The sequence below is a fragment of the Protopterus annectens genome, chromosome 17.part0 (assembly GCF_019279795.1).
Source record: "Protopterus annectens isolate FY-2018-M chromosome 17.part0, PAN1.0, whole genome shotgun sequence".
Classification (NCBI taxonomy): domain Eukaryota; kingdom Metazoa; phylum Chordata; order Ceratodontiformes; family Protopteridae; genus Protopterus; species Protopterus annectens.
Genome location: NC_056751.1, coordinates 550,453,107 through 550,469,498, shown reverse-complemented (window position 1 = coordinate 550,469,498; position 16,392 = coordinate 550,453,107). Strand labels below are relative to the sequence as shown.

Below are 16,392 nucleotides of genomic sequence, written 5' to 3'. Positions count from 1 at the left end.
ATGTAAGTAGCAGATTTTTACATTAACTGACTCAGCAGCGCTCATCCATCCTGCATGTAGAACTGAAAATAAAAGGAATAAAACCAAGATCGAGGTCTCTGGAGGATGTACTTTCTATTTGATAGCAGTCTGTGCTTAATGATTTATTTTTATTGCTTAATTTTTGTTTTTTCTCATATTGATTTTATAGTCGAGGTGCTTGAATGGCAAAACATTATTAACCTTACCGTTTTGAAGAATTAAAATTAGGAAGAACCAGGGATCATCCTCTTATACTTTGACTTGTTAGTCTTGGATCATCACTAGTGGGGATCCAAGCTGGGTCGATCCATCCCTAAACAGGTGGTCATGTCTAGTTTCTGATACCAAATGTCAGATTACACAGAGTAATATGGTTTCTGATATACATGAGTAATATGTTGGTACCTGTGAAGCCTGTGGAAGAGCACAAAAAGGGAAGGATCAAGACCCCTGATGCTTGCAGTAATGTGTTCCAGTGGCAGATTGCAGATCTGTAGGAAGTGAAGTTTACCATATGTACCCATTTACAGTTTGACCAGAAAATGACAAAAACAGCAGCAGTTTGATTTTCAGGCCTCAGGTCCAGGAAGCTGAAGAAGAAATGTTTCAACCTGAATAAAATTGACGTTCCCGTGTGCAGTGCTTGCTTTACAGTTAGTGTTGCAGCAAGGCACTCTTCAAATAATTATAGCCAATACCCCAATGATAGGATGCATCAGAAAAATGGTTGGATGGGGAGGGAGTTCCTGCCTGCATTGTACTGCAATTCTCATGCAAGAAGCCAGCAGAATTTCATAATGGATTCTGAATAAGGAGACCATTGCCTATACAAAGGCATGTTGTACAGTGCAGAAGTAAAGCTGGGCAGTAATGGACCCGTTTTCAGTCCTAGTGAGTTGCCTTGTCCCCTGGTTCTTTTCCAAGAGCTGGTGCACAGGGCTAGAACCAGCAAATACATTCATAGTGAAACAGAACCGCTGCCTTGTCTGTGCCTTCTCCAGTATGTTATCTAAACAGCAGTGCTAAAAAAGGCAGCGAGAGAGAGACAAAATTTCATCCTTGTAGTCTTAGGCAGGCCAAGTCTGGTCTGTTCACCTAGCTTATCCAAAGGACAGTAGTGGAACCAATAACTGTTCCGCTGCACCAGAAGCTTTTTCTTTTGTTTCCCTTAGTAGGATAGGAAACGTCTCTACCCATCCCTCACGTGCTTCAAGCTGACAAGACTGGACATTACCAGTGTGGTGCGCCATTGGATTTCATTTTTGTCAGACCTGCCTTTTTTGAAGGAAGCCTACTTGATAGCAAGTCGCATGTATCTGAATGGACAAGAGTTTTCTCAGTGGTATGACAAGGACATAGATATGACATCCTGTCCTTTGCCTCTAGTTTTTCAGTACCTCTGTTATGTGTTTGAGGGATTGGTCTACACTAGCAAGATTATTCCCTCCTTTGTGCCCAGTATGATTTTGAACAGTTTCTCAGTACTTCAATTACTGTTTTCTTTCCAAAACCCTATATCCGGGTGAAAGCATTTTATGCTGGATATATGTGGGTAAACAACACTAGATATAACGGGGAAAAGGGCTTCATTCATACGAGTTGTTTGATTCTTTCCTGCCAAGCAAACCCGTCACCCAGTAACAAAGCAGACCGTTTTCATTTTATTCCAACTTGTGTAACTTTCTAACAGGAATGGCACGCCCTTAAGTAGACATGTTGATTCTTACCCTCCTGCGGTAGTTGCTACCTACTGCTGCTTTCTTTCTGAATGGATTTGCCTCTAGTGTTGGTGACGCTGCTTGTTGCACTTTGAAAGATACTTTGTCTAAAAGTTAGGAAAGTTTTCCACTGCAGTCTTGTATATTGTAACAGTTGATGGACATCGGGTGTTGTGGCCTTATAGGAATTGTGGCACAATTCTCTCCCTTTCATCTTGCGAATGTTGTGCAGCAGTGATGGTTGTAGAAAACACAGTAGAGCTGTATTCAGGGTATGTGAGGGTCATTGCAGAAGGAGCTCATTCCCTCTGTCCACTCAACACTGCCGGTGTCCTAGGCATGTAGTTTGTTGTATATATTTCACTTAAATCATATTTTGAGATAGTGATGAGGTGTTTAATTTTATGGTGTGCTTTTACCTTGTATTATTGCTTTGTAAAGGACTCTGTGTACATGTTGCTTACATTGGGGTGTTTTGAAAGGATGGTTATGTTAAGTTAGAACATCTTTTATCTTGTTTATCCTTTGTTCATCAGATTAGTTAAAGTAGGCTAGTAGCCTCTTTTCAGGGGAGACCTGAAGTGGTAGTTATACTACTAGGGGAAGTTGGCCAGAGTATCGGGAACTTCCCCTGCTCTTTTCTGTAGGTGCCGAGGGATCTGTTACATCCACCTGTGCTACCACCAACTCAAGCAGTTGGGGCCTTGCTTTAATGTCTCATCTGAAAGATGGCATAGACTCCTAATCAGACATGCCATCATAGCCAACTTGGTCTCTGATGGCAATCTATTTGCCCGAACAGCGTTCTGTGATTCGGTTTAACAAAAGGACCACCTTTCTGTAGGAATAGCCATCATCTACAGAAGTCATCTTGGGTACATTCTGAAGGCCATTTGCTGTGATTTTTTTTAGACAGATTATCTCCAGTATGGAAAAACTGTCTTGTAATAATCAAATTTCTAATAACATACTTAAATACATGCAAAAGCTTCCATTGCAAATAAAAAAAATAAATAAATCAAAATCCTTCAGGAGAAGGGGGCAGAGGGAAGTAAACAGCATCTTTACCCTCAACAAATGTATATATTAAGAAATCTAAAAGGCACAGATGGTTTTCAGAAAAGTATTCCATTGGAAGCTCCATAAAGAAAGCGAAAAACATTTGATAACGTACAACAAACAAAAGACAAAATACAGTTAAATTACCATGGTATGTAAAACAGTAGCTACTAGAGGGTTTTTTGTTTCGAGGGCCTGACAGATGAGAGATTTGTGCACATTGACTGTACAGCATTTAAAGTAGCTTAACCAATAATGCTGGGATAACCGCAAATCAAACAGCAGGCAGAATGCATACTGGAGGTTTTATTATAAACTGTTGCTGCATTTTGAAGTTAAAACCTCTATCTCAATGATGTAACAAACATTTTAACCTTATGGGTTTTCACAACCCCCCCCCAAAAAAAGCATCTTTAAATAATGATGAGGCATATTAATTCATAGGTAGGTACTAGGCTATTTAGCCCTAGGGCCTATATAAGCCTAGCCAAAAAGGTACCCTGGCTTTCGCCGGCCAAGAAAATTATTTTCCTGTGCCCCTGTTGAGCAGAGCCACAGAGGTGATCCCTGGGGTGAATTTCCTATTTCCCATCCAATCAAGATTTTTCTTGGAGTGCTAAATAGGAGCTTTGTTTGATATAGATAGGTAGTTTGTTCGATTATGGGAAGTCTCTGGGACAGGAATCTATCCCTCCAGCATGCTCTGTTTATTGTGGTAACAGCGTTTAGGTCCCTAGAGCATGTAGCTCAGAGGGATTGGGATTTCTTTAAGTGGAGCATGTCCAACAGCTCCGGGTTTGACATAGCTTTCTATTTTAGGCAGAGATTACCTCTGAGTAGGCGATATGTGACAGAGTAAAGCTGGAGTTTTTTGAGATGGTCCGTGTAGGGCATCTGTTTGAAGCCAGTAATCCTCTGTGAGGTACTTCTATAACCTTTCCAGCTGCTACAGATGTCTTGTGACGTACATTCCAAAAGGGGCATTGTACTCTTTTAATGGGTCTGAGTGCAGAGTAGAGGGGAACAATGACCTCTCTTTTTTTCCTGGATGAGAACCCTTTTGTGATGAGATGTGCCACATAGAAGGATTTCCTGACTACTGTGGCAATGTGATTATCAAAGGAGAGACTACTGTCCACCTGCAGCCCAAGGTTTCATCACACTTTTGGTGTTAAGTAGACTAATACCCATGTGGTAGCTCATGGGTACAGTGTTTTTACCAAAGGGGATGACTATGTACTCTATGGTGTTAAACTTGAGGCCATGGCTTTGACACCAGGCATCTGTCTCGGTGAGGCCCTTTTGTAGGATGCCCACATCGTTGGGAGTTTTGATTATGGCTCCTCGTTTTCAGTCATCTGCAAACTTCATTAGCCAAAGACTGTCTGTGTTAGTCTGTACTTAAGAAAAGTAGATACCAAACAGGAGAGGACCCAGGACTGAATCCTGTGGTACTCCGCTTGTCACTGGTCTGAAGTCGAATTTGGAGTCTGCTACTTTCGCACTGTGGGTTCTGTCAGTGAGCCAGTTGGCAACCCTTCTGACACAGGGATTTATACCTAGTTTAGTGAGTTTACCTATAATTCCAGAGTGGGGGATGGTGTCGAAAGCCTTGGCGAGATCTAGATAGGCTGTGTGAACCACCTTACCCTCGTCTACGGTTTTGTTGACTGCTTCAGAGAAGTCTATCAGGTTTATCAGTCTACCTGTTACAAACCCGAACTGGGTGGGGTCCAGAGTTTGTAGATTACCAATGTCTTTGTTTATAAGTTCCATGATGATACGTTCCATGGCCTTGCAGACCAGACTCGTTAGGCTAGTGCGGCAGTAGCTCAGTGGTGGCTCCCCCTTTGTGGAGTGGGATAACCGTCGCTGTGCGCTATTCAGTAGACAAAAAGCCTGAGGTGAGGCTATGATTGAAAATGGTGCTTAGGTGGGGGGTGCCAGTTCATTCTTTAGTTTGTGTAGAACGCAGCCTGGGATGTTCAGGTCCCATGGATGCTGTGTTCTTGGCTTAGAGTGTGGTTTTTACCTGTGCAGCCGTGATTACAGGAACTTTGCATTCTTCCAGTATAGAGATGGGCCCTTTAGGGGGTGAGAGGTCAATAAAGTTAGCACTGAACCTATCTGCCAGGATGTTGGTAATATCAGTTGGTTCTGCATATTTAGTGCCATTGTGCTGTAACTCAGAGCAGATCTTAGTGTTGCCATTGAGATTCTTGATATAGCTATAGAATGCTTTGTGGTTGTCTTTAGAATCAGTAGCAATTTTGTTTTCGTAAGTAGCTTTGGAGGATTTTATGAGGGATCTAGGCTTCTTACTGAAGCTGACCAGGGAGTTCCTCCAGTCATGGGATTTTACTCTTTTTTTTGCAACAGTTTTTTTTTCTTCTGTTGAGTTTTATAGCAGGAGACTACCAGATTAGATCCTTTTTTTGGAGGATAGTATCTTGGTTCTGTTAAGGATAGCACGATCCATGTCAGTCGTGTAAGTGCTTATAAAATGCATTTGTGTAGGATTCAGCAGTCGTACCTCTATTGTCTGTCTGCATGGGTGTCGTGAAGTTTGCCACTTCTGTCTTAAGAAGCGTGAAGTTGGCTTTGGAGACATTTTTTGTGGTGGTTTCCCTAATGGAGGGTGGGAGGCAGGATGTGGATGTCTAGGGTGATTAGCTTGTGGTCATATCTAACCAATGAGGAATTGACCTTTGGTGTGGAACACCGGTCTCCCATGTTGATAATGACCAGATCTAGGATATTGCTGCCCCTGGTGGGGGCTTGGATAAGTTGATCCAAGGCATTGGTATTTATGAATTCCAGAAAATGTTGAGCAAAAGAGTTGGTACACGAGTAGTTTTCCCAGTTAATGGTGAGGTAGTTGAAATTGCCCGTTATTAGGGTGTTGGGTTGTACCCTAATATTTTCCAGTGTATCAAGAAATGAGGAGTGGGAATCCTGGGGCTTGGTGGGGGATCTGTAGCAAGTTACAATTTGGATTGTGGTCTTGCCCAGAGTTAGTTCCACTTGGATAATCTCTGATGAATTATGCTGAGCAACTAGCCTAGAGGTGTGGATATCCTTAATGAATGTGGACACGCCTCCACCTTTAGTTTTTTGGTCTAGGTTAGGTGGCCGAAAGGTGTGATATGAGTGATAGCCTGGTAATGCAGGGGTGCTCTCTAGATCCTTGAACCAGCTTTCTGTCACTGCACAGATGTCGGTTCTCCATTTTAAGGAGTGCCTCGAGTGAATGCATTTTGAGGTTTAGACTTTTAGCATTGAGTAGCATTACCCTCTGATTTTGCTTGCTTGTCCTGTTATGGTGGTGAATTTGTCATTTAAACCTTGCCTAAAAAAGGCACTATAGGGGTGGCAAGAGCCTTAGCCAGTATCCAGAATCCCAAGGGTGACAGGTGCAGGCCATCTCTGGCAAAGCATCGTGGTCTATCAATCATGTCATGTTTTGTGGCAGATCCTGACACCCGACAGGCAGCTGACAGTAACTTTCTCCTTGTTTAGCCTGGTGAGTGGAACATCAGTGTGCCTGACTATAGAGTCACCTATGACTAGAGTGTTGGGTACATTGTTATGTCTTATGGGCTGTGGTTGAATGGCACACAGAGTTTGTTGTGTTTGGGTTATGTTGGAGGATGGAGGTTGCTTGCGTTTCTGCTTTGGAGGTCTCAGTTGCTTGAGCAGATTTTTATTGAGAGCCTCCATGAATGTAGGTGTGTGTTTTGTGTTGCTATACCTGTGCTTTGGTGGTGTAGGTTTTGAGGGACTATGTGATGAGTGTGGTGTGGTGCAAGTGTTTAACGTCTCCTCTTGACTGTCTAATCCAGTCTTGGGTGAAGAGAGCTTTGCTTCCAGTTTGGCTATATAAGTGCATCTCTCACAGGTTGTGGTGTTGGGTGGTAGGAGGAGAGAGTTGTCTGTGTACATGAGGCAATTGCTGCATTGCCCCAAGATGCCCAGATTCATCAGGTAGACAGGAGAAAACACTGGGAGCTGACCCTTAGGCATGCCTGGATAGGTGCTTATTTATTAAGTACTAAAAACTGTTTTCCTCTAGACAAGTGTGGAAAGTTGAGTGCTGTAGTAATTTGTAGCTTATTTAGTGCTTACAACAAGTTCTGAACAAGTGCTGAGCTCAAAGAAACAGATTTGAGTGCTAAAACTAAAAAAAAACTGGCTAGTTCTAAGGGCAAATTTGAATAGCAGACTTAATCGCGCCAGGAATAGTTTAACCCTGGCAATGCATGAAGTTTATTTTTTTTTTAATAGCAGCAAATGAGCAAACTGATTAAAACAAATTAACCAATTACTGAGCCCCGTTCCAGCAGTCTTCGATCAGAAGTTGTAACTGCACACTCCTGCCACTAGGGTGCAGGGGAACCTTCTCCAAAAAAAGATGGTCTGGATTAGTGCTCAAGGTATACAAACAAGGCTAGATTCAGCAGGTCTGAAGTTAGTCTATGCTACAGCAAACAAGGCATACCAATTTCAGAAGGAAACAGTTCAAATAAGCAGACACAATAAGCCTATAACCAGAACTCCCAGCTCAGAAGGGCAGACTCTCCCCTCTCCTTCCACAAGGGTGCAAACCACACCTTCTTAATGTAAAATAACTGGCCCAAAGCCTAAGTGCTTAAACCAGAACAAATACACTTTTAGAATAACAGACACTAAGCCTTCAATTAGCAACTACCAACTTAGAAGGATGTAAGCTACCTGTCCTGCCACAACAGTGCAGACCACAAATCTTAATGTAAAACAACTGGTCTGAAGCCTAAGTGTTTCAACTAAAGGCCTATAATAACGGTTACAATTTAATCAGGCTGCTGACGAGCAGTAATAAATGCAGCAGAATTAAAGCAATAATGTAGGAAGAAACACAAATACAGTAAAAGCATAAAGTGTAAATTATATATATATATATATATATATATATATATATATATATATATATATATATATATATATATATAAAACTGATTTAAACAAATTACCCAATTAACAAGTAAAAAAGCTCAAAACTGAGAGGCCTATTCTACAGTCTTCAGTCAAGTTCTAACTGCCCACTCCTGCCACTAGGGTGCAGGGGAACCTTCCCCAAAAAAGATGGCCTGGATTAGTGCTCAAGTTATACAAACACAAAGTTAGATTCAGCATGCCTGAATCTAGTCTATGCTACAGCAAACAAGGCACACCAAGTTCATAAAGAAACAGTTCAAATAAGCAGGTACAATAATCCTTTAACCAGAAATTCCAAGCTCAGAGGGTTAGAAGCTAGCCTCTCCTCCCACAAGAGTGCAGACCACAAACCTTCTTAATGTAAAATAACTGGTCTGAAGCCCAAGTGCTTAAACCAGAATTAATACACTTTTAGAATAACAGACACTGAGCCCTCAATCAGCAGTTCCCAACTTCGAAGGATGTAAGCTACCTGTCCTGGCACAACAGTGCAGACCACAAACCTTCTTAATGTAAAACAACTGGTCTGAAGCCCAAGTGCTTAAACCAAAAGGCTTAGAATAACAGTTGAAATTTAATCAGGCTACTACCAAGCAGTAATGAATGCAGCAGAATACAATTGAGTATTTTGCTTTTGCCTCTTCTTAAAAGTAAAGTGCAATTTTTTTATTTTATTTATTTTTTTTAGTAAAGTGCAAGAAGAGAGGAAGAAGGAGCAGACGATAAATTCAAGGTTAAAGAACCTAAGTGGGGTGGCCTTCTCAAATGTTTTCTCTGTGTTAAGTAGAGTGAACACCAGACTGGGAGGGGTGTCCCAGATTAAATTTACAGTAGGGGTGGGCAACTGCAAAGCCACCAACTATTACACTACAAGAATAGGGTGGGAGAGCAGGGAAAAAAAAATCAGTTTCAGGACAGATGAGAAACATAAAACAATGCCAGAAAATATATAAAATAATTCAGTCAGGCAAAATTAAGACAGTGCAGAACTCTGAAAGGTTAAAATGCCAAGAAATATACTTATCAGCGATATATTTCCAGATTGTTTGAGAATCACACTTCAGCCAGAACGCCAGGAGTTTCCAACAGTGTATGCAAGAATTAACAAACCGAAACTATGTTTAAATCAGCAAGCCTTGAAGCAATCAGATAACACAAAACACCGCAGGAATAGGGAGGAAGCAGTTTCAGGACAGATGAAAAACATAAAATAATGCCAGAAATATATAAAATAATTGGCATACTTATTTTCTTTGGTAACCAGGTAAGTATGCTTATGTTGTAATTTTCGCATGTGATTCCATAGTCAAAAACAGCTCCAAAGTTAGAGAAGAATTCAAATGCAAAAAATATGCATTTATGCCCTCACTGTCTGTATCGGAACATGCTTTATACACTTAAGTATAAGTGAATATGGAAAAAGGGTAGACTGATGCATAGGGCTCCTCAGTTACAACTCAGGAAGACAATGAAGCACACATTAAAAAAAAAAAAATAAAATCAGATACGACCCCATGAAACAGCGATCATTTTCTTTCTTGAACACATCTCATGTTATCGTACACTGGGTGATAGATAATATGGTATTTCTTTAGACACTTTTGATTCTTGCTTTATCTAGTTCCCTCATTGCTGTAGTTTCATTTCGCTCAAAGAAGCATTAGTACTCAAATGAAAAAAGGCAACACTTTTGATCCTTGCTTGCATACTGTGATAAATAGTTTTATCTCTTGTACATATTTGCAACAGATTTTTCTGAAAGGATAATCTAATATCTTTGAGTCGGACATAGAGATTTGTATGCATTTTTTATGTCAACAGGTTTGTGCACGTTTAGGTATTTTTTGTTTTACTGCTTTAGCTACTCACACCACTGAACCTCAAAGTTTTGCAGCAGGTACCCAAAAGAAGAGTACTTTTTGTAATGGTAGGCCTTTGGATAGTAGACCCCCACATAGTGATACATTATTTTTGCTTGGCCTTATTATACTTATTAAATATGTATAGACCGTTGTACAGATCAAGCTTTGAGGAAAATTAGAAGAAAATCAATAAATGTGGAAGGAGCAAGGCAAAATGTGAGGCCAAAATTCTTAGCACTTTGCATAAGTCATAGAGTGGGTTTTTTTTTCTATTTACCTGGCATTGCTACATCATTTAGTGTCCCACTTCCTTATATTGCATGTTTTGATGCAAGTACAGTCTGTTACATGAAAATGCTGTGCTGTCTGTAAGAGGTCAACTGTTTTTTTTTGTGTGTGTGTGTGTGTGTAAATCTTTGCCAGGTTGTGGTAAAAGGTAAACTTGAGCGATGCTGTATATTGAATGGGGATAAAGAGAGCAAGAATGATTTGGGGCTTGGAGGTCAGATTGCCAGCCTAAAGTCTACAGCCTTGAGTTTGAATCCTGCAGCTACCATTTCTGTAGTATGATGCACTGTGCAAGTCACCAAAATTACTTTACCATGTTGCGTATAGTAGTGAGTATGTTGGAGAAAAAAGTGGGTGTGCCTTTTGTGTCAAATGTCTATAATCTGCTAGCAGAGAAGAGTAGCTTACAGCTAAACTGCCTACTTCCCCAGACTTCAGAACTTATTGACATCAGAAGGCTGACTGTGGTGGAAGGTGGGGAATAGAACCAGACATGCATACACAGTCTGCTTTCCCCGGGGAAGAGGATCACGACTAGCTTTGGCTGCACTCATTAATTGCATTATGAGCTTGCCACAGCATTGGAGAATGACAGGGTATCTTGAGTTAGAGGTTGGTATGCAGCAGTATAAAGATGACCTGCATTGAACACCAGGCTGCTGTTGCCCAGCTTCAAACCCAGTACTTAGCTCTCAACCTCTTAGCAAAATAAATCTGGACAAAAACAGAGCTGATGAGGGGACAAAAGACCAGAAATACAGGCAGATTTTAAATACTGCTCTTATAAACTTAGAAAGCTGCTAGAATTAAAGGTTTTGTCTTAGCATGTATTTTCTGCAGGCTATGAAGTCTGAAATTCAAATTTGTCATTATTTAGTGACTTTAGTTCTCAATGATTTGGCAAAAAGTCAACTTTTATGAGGAGCATACCAAAAATATTAGGCAAAAAGCTGGACATTCTGCAAAAATCTGGCCATTTGAGAAGTATGAAGCAGTACTGCAGTCATTCAGTACCTTATTGGTTGTTGAACAGGTTAAATCGCAGTAGAGGTTCAGACGGGGGTTGCAGTTCATAAGACAAGTTATTGTGATGAAGTCTTTGCTAATAAGTGATTCAATGTTATGTGAATGTTTGTGGTGTTTGGACCTGAAAGAGGTCCATTCATACAACAGTGCAATTGCCTACTTGTTGCCTTTAAAAGACTAATTTTATAGTTATTATTGGATACTCAAAGGGAGCAACTTAAAAAAAACACTACCCTGTTACTAAAGGTGTCCAAGTGGCAAGTTGGAAATGTAAGTTTGTAGGTTTGAATACCTATTGTAACACTGAGCCAGGTTAGTTGTGTCCACCACATGTCCCCTGAGTGGTGGTACACTCATGTTCACCCCAGTGAAGCAATCTTAGCAAGAAATAAACATGCACAAAGACAAAACATACTTTAAAACTAAGTTGGTCTTTTGTTTAGTGCACATGTCCACAAGGGGATACTTGATATGTTTACTGAGTCACTTGCCACATTTTCAATGTTTTCCTGTTTGCCTTTGCTGAATGGCCTTTTGAGTCCTTATTTACTGAGCGTCTGTGTTGAGCTGTAGCATAAAGAGAAGGCTGTCTGTACCTCTAGGCATATGATGTTGCCTGCGAAATCACTCCCTGACCTATTCCTGATTGGCTTACTTTGGAGGCTGGCTAAAATACAGTTGTAATGTCAAAGCCTGCCCTACATGGTCTAACTGGTTCTCAGGAAGACAGCAAGCCAGGCAAGAAGAGAAAGTGAGAAATCAACGGACCTGGATTACTCTCTTTTTTTTCTGACTGTTATCATGGTTGGGGATCACTGCAGTCTGCCTGGAGAACGAACTTTGCTTACTCAGAGCCCCAAAACTGGATTAAGTTGCAAAATGTTGCTTCAAGCTATGGGAAAAGTGTTAAGGTAAAAAAAAATGCAGGCTTTGTCCTCTTTAGATATTCCACGTGGTGCTGGTTTTGTTTCAGTTTTTAGAACTGTAAGTACTGTTTTCTGTTTGCTTGCAGAGATTTACAAAGTTTGTCATCAAAAGCAATGCTATGAAGTACTTCTACATTGTGTCAGTTGCCTTTTGTAATCTAAAGAAGGGGGAAAGTTTAAACTAGCTGGACCAATGTCAGTGGCAGATTAAGTGTTATGATTTCTTATGTGCGTATGTTCAGAAAAGAGAAGTAAAACCAAGAAGTTTTGAGTTACTTAATACTACTGTTAAATAAATGCTTATTCAGAGGTTTGAATTGATGTATGTGTTTGGGGGGTGCTGTCAAGCTGAATGGACTGAAAAGATTGAAGCCTTGTTGCACTGGTTACACACTAGTACATTGTGTTGTACATGTACAGTAAGGTCTTTAAATGTTAGTCCATTTCAGAGGTTAGTTGTCAACAGACTAGGATAATTGTCATGTATCTTAGGGGATTTCTTCTAATAGCTAAGCTCTTGTGACTGTGCTTGTTGGGACAAAATGTGTTTGAAAAGCTGGGGAAATGAAAATAAAAACTCAGTGTGACATTTAACAGAGAAGAAAGACTGCTGAAAGAGAAACATTGGAGGCAGTTGGTCTTTCTGGAGCTTGTCTTGACAGTTGCTGTATGATAATGAGTTGGAACAAAATGCTTCCTTTTCAACAGAATTTACGTAAATATAAAAGATTTTTTGGTAAAAAAATGGCATCTGATTTCATAAAGGTGCTCTGTAGGTTCTTTCATAATGCTTAGTATTTTAATGGTTATTAACTATTTGTTTGTGTCGTTTCTCCCTTGTTTTTTTTCTTCCAATGTAAAATTGAGACTTGTTTTAAGATATTACGTCTTAGAACCAGCAGTTGATTTGATTTTTTTCCTAACAAAAAAGTTGCTTGTGTTAACTTCAGAAGTGGTTCCCTAAAAATGGATCCCGAAATGAAGCCATACCAACTGTACATACCTTTTTACCGCAAGAAGTCTGGACAGAGCATAAAATAATGAGGGGGAGAAAGGCCCAAATATATGGACAGATTTTTATTGCTGTTATAAACTTAGAAAATTGCTAGAATAAGGATTTGTGTTGGAATACATCTTCAGAAGGATATGAAGTCTGAAACTCAAATGTAGTTCATTATTTAGTGACTTCAGTTTTTAGAGCTTTGACAGAAAACCACAAATTTTATAAAGAACAAACCAAAAATGAGAAAATCTTGAAGGTTTAGAGGTATGTGAAGGTGTGCAGGAAAGCTAATTTTGTAGCTAAAAAAAGGTTGACGTTTTCATTGCCGATTTTTGCTATGAATTTTACAGAAAAAACTTTTTAAGCTGGAATAGTGTTACAACCGTACAGAATTTTTGGGGAAAAATGTTCCGTTCTGTACATTACCACATGCAATAATAAATCACATCTGTTTTCCACAGCCGATGTGCTGCTTTACTGTAAATCAGTGAGTCAATACCCATGAAATGTTCTTAGAAATGTCCAACTCATGTTGTAACATGAATACACATAATGAGAAGTTATGTTAAATGAGGCTTAAATCGTTAGAACTTGAGAAAAGTTAGAGCTGGTGGCCTAGGATACATTCTGTGCCCCCCACCCCCACTTCCCCAAACATTCACTTCGCTGCTGTGTACTGGTTTGGTATTCTCACATTTCTCTTATTTGAATTTTTTTTTTCTGACTGTATTTGATCGATACTGGGCTGTTGTGTATATATTTTATCAGGTCACACATGCTTTTTACTCTTCTTTGGTTGTTGTAAAAAGTCTGCCTTGAAAACTGCTGATCCCAAAATGAGTACATAAAGAACCAATTGTTGTACAGTTTGGCACATTTGTATACCTGAACAACTGTTTTAAATAAAACAGTTTTACTCAGCAGTGCTAATATATTTCTTATTTTTGCTCCCAAGGATTTGGCTTGACTTTCTGAGCTAAATTAGGCTACAAAGCTTTAAGGACATGGTTCACACTATAATGACATTAAACTATGACAACTGTCTGATATCCTGGACATCTGCTGGGGAACATACAACATGGTACAGATGCTACACTGTTAAAGGCTTTAAGTAAAACATTACCAGCAGCATTTTGTAGCTCATCAACCTAGCAAAGAAACTGAACATTTAGAAAAAAAATAAGTTCTTTGCTGCTGACTTTTTCTTGCACTTCTAACTGTAAACAGATGCATACAAAAAAACCAGAGAGAAGAAAAAAAAAGCTGGTGCATACAGTAAATCTGGTCTTTTCCTGTTGTTGCCTGGTGGATGAAAGGAATCTAGCTTTATTAACTTAGAGGAAGTAAGATTCAATTGTTTACTGTGTGAATGTGAGTAAATTGGCTTCATTGTTGCTTTGTTACACTGAGTAGTACCGGCAGGGGGTGGGTGTTCTCTAGATTTGTACTGATTTGTTACAGTTGAAGTATTAGCAGTATATTTATTAGTAAGAATGTTTTGTGGTCTCGCTCAAAATATTTTTGTACTTGAGTAGTTTAGTTCCATTTGTGACTGGAAACTGGCTGGCAGAGACAGTAGTTGTTGACCATGACTAGTGGACTGTAAAACCTGAGTATAGGAAGCTAGCAACACATGTGTGAATTAATTCAAGGCAGCAAACTACAGTACTGTGGAGGTACAACAGTATTCTGGAGGTACATGCAGAAAAAAAAATTGTTTTGCATATCATTTGAAAGCAGAGTTGTTGAATGTATTATGCACAGCTGGACATGTGCCTACTCAAATTTATTTAGCTATTTTTGTAACCAGCAAGTTTTAAGTTGCTTAATTATCTTTTTTCCTGATTTAAAAATGGGTAAAGTTCTGTTTCATGCCAGTTGTTGCACTTGTCACTTTTGCCAGTTGCATGCTTTGAGTTCTTCTGGGCATTGTATTAGAAAAGTACCTCGCAGGCCGGTCTGCACAAATGTGGGCCTACCCTCAGTGATCGACAGGCAAAATAGGCATGTTGTGGTATGGAAAAGACTATAAGTATTTTCCCTTGGTTTGTATTTTTTCCGTTGTTTTTGCAGTGGAGCAAGCCCCCCCCCCCCTGCATCCCTCGCAAATTAAATATACCAACACCAAGATCACACTACCTCGAGGAAAAGGGCAAACTGCAAATAGACAATGAATGTTCATGCCACCATCAGCTGAATATTACTTTACTTTGATGGTGGACAGGGTTTGGGTGGGACTTGTTACTGCGCGTCCTGTGAGGTACGTTTCTAATACAAAGCCACCTTCTGTTCATGTTATCAAGTAGTCCAGTAGGCATGGAGTGCCACCAACAGTTGACACCTTAAGAGAGGAGGAGACAGCAGACAGGATATAGGTAAGTTGAATACAGGAGCTAATGGGGCAAGGGAGGAATGCTTGACATTGTAACCAAGCAAAAACTTTGTTGTACTAAAAAAGACTTTATAAGTGTACATAAATCTTCAATTATTCATTCTCTGATAGATACTTTATCCAGTTAAGGATTGCTTTAAGGCCATGAGCATATCATGATAAACAGTAGCACAAGGTAGAGAATCCTTTCTGGACAGGATGCCAGTCCATTGCAGGACACAAAGGCACGTGAAATCTTTCTTGCATTTCATGCATACCTATAGGCATTATAAAGGATTAGCAGTGCATGTTGACTGCTTGTTTTTGGCCTCAAACAGGAGCACTCTGTGAAAATTCATACATAGCCCAGTTGTCTCCCTGTCTGGGAACTGAACATGAGAACCAAGAGCTATGAGGCAGGAACCTAACTGCTTTGAGTCTGTCCAAAACTGTTTTCTAACTTTCCTTTAATAGCTGCGTAAAAAAAATTTGTACACCAAACATCTTAATATGAAAAACGGTTACAAAGAGTTGAGTTTTTATTTTGACAAAAAAGTGAAATCAGAATAGTTTGTTCTGCAAAATGACATACTTATGGCATTTGAAAAAGTGGCAACCCTACCTTGCATCCCTCTTCCACCAGTGTTCCTCCCTTCATCAGATTTCATGGCATCCCATTCTCACATGCTCATTCAGTTGTGACAACAGATGGCTTAGTTCTTCACAGTAAGCCTGCAACTACAGGGAACCTGAAGTTTCTGGCCTGAGTTGGGGGGAACGATGGCAGAGCTTACCAGTACCTGGATACGTAGTCTTTTCTTGGGTCATTAGTCTAGCGAGGGGAAGTATGGTGCAGAAGTCAGGAACATAAGCTCCTATACAAAGTATCATCAATACTTCTTGCAGAATACTATGAGGTACATGCCCAGGTAGCTGAATAAAAATGAAGTGTACGGGATGAGGAGCTGCAAGGTCGTCCTTTACTTGTATATGGCAATACAGGGATTTTGTAGGAAGGAAAGCACATTCTGAGATAAATGTGTGCAGAGGATGTAGTTGTCCCTAAGCAGACTTGTCATCTGACTGCAGTATGTTTGTTTGCTTTTTTATGTTTTTGTTGGAAGTATTTAGAAGGGGGAGATTT

General features: G+C 40.0%; 1 protein-coding gene across 5 annotated transcripts in view; it reads left to right on the top strand.

The window, feature by feature from the left end:
• Positions 1–16,392, top strand: part of MOB2 (MOB kinase activator 2) — an 884,625-nt gene that overhangs the window by 569,821 nt on the left and 298,412 nt on the right. Inside the window, exon 1 of one of the 5 annotated variants that reach the window (XM_044059672.1) lies at positions 11,652–11,859. The exons of the other annotated variants lie outside the window; for them this stretch is intronic. Coding sequence (XP_043915607.1) covers positions 11,750–11,859 — 110 coding nt within the window. The 5' untranslated portion in view covers positions 11,652–11,749. Of the gene's footprint in view, positions 1–11,651; positions 11,860–16,392 lie in introns of those variants that run through there. 5 annotated transcript variants of the gene reach the window in all.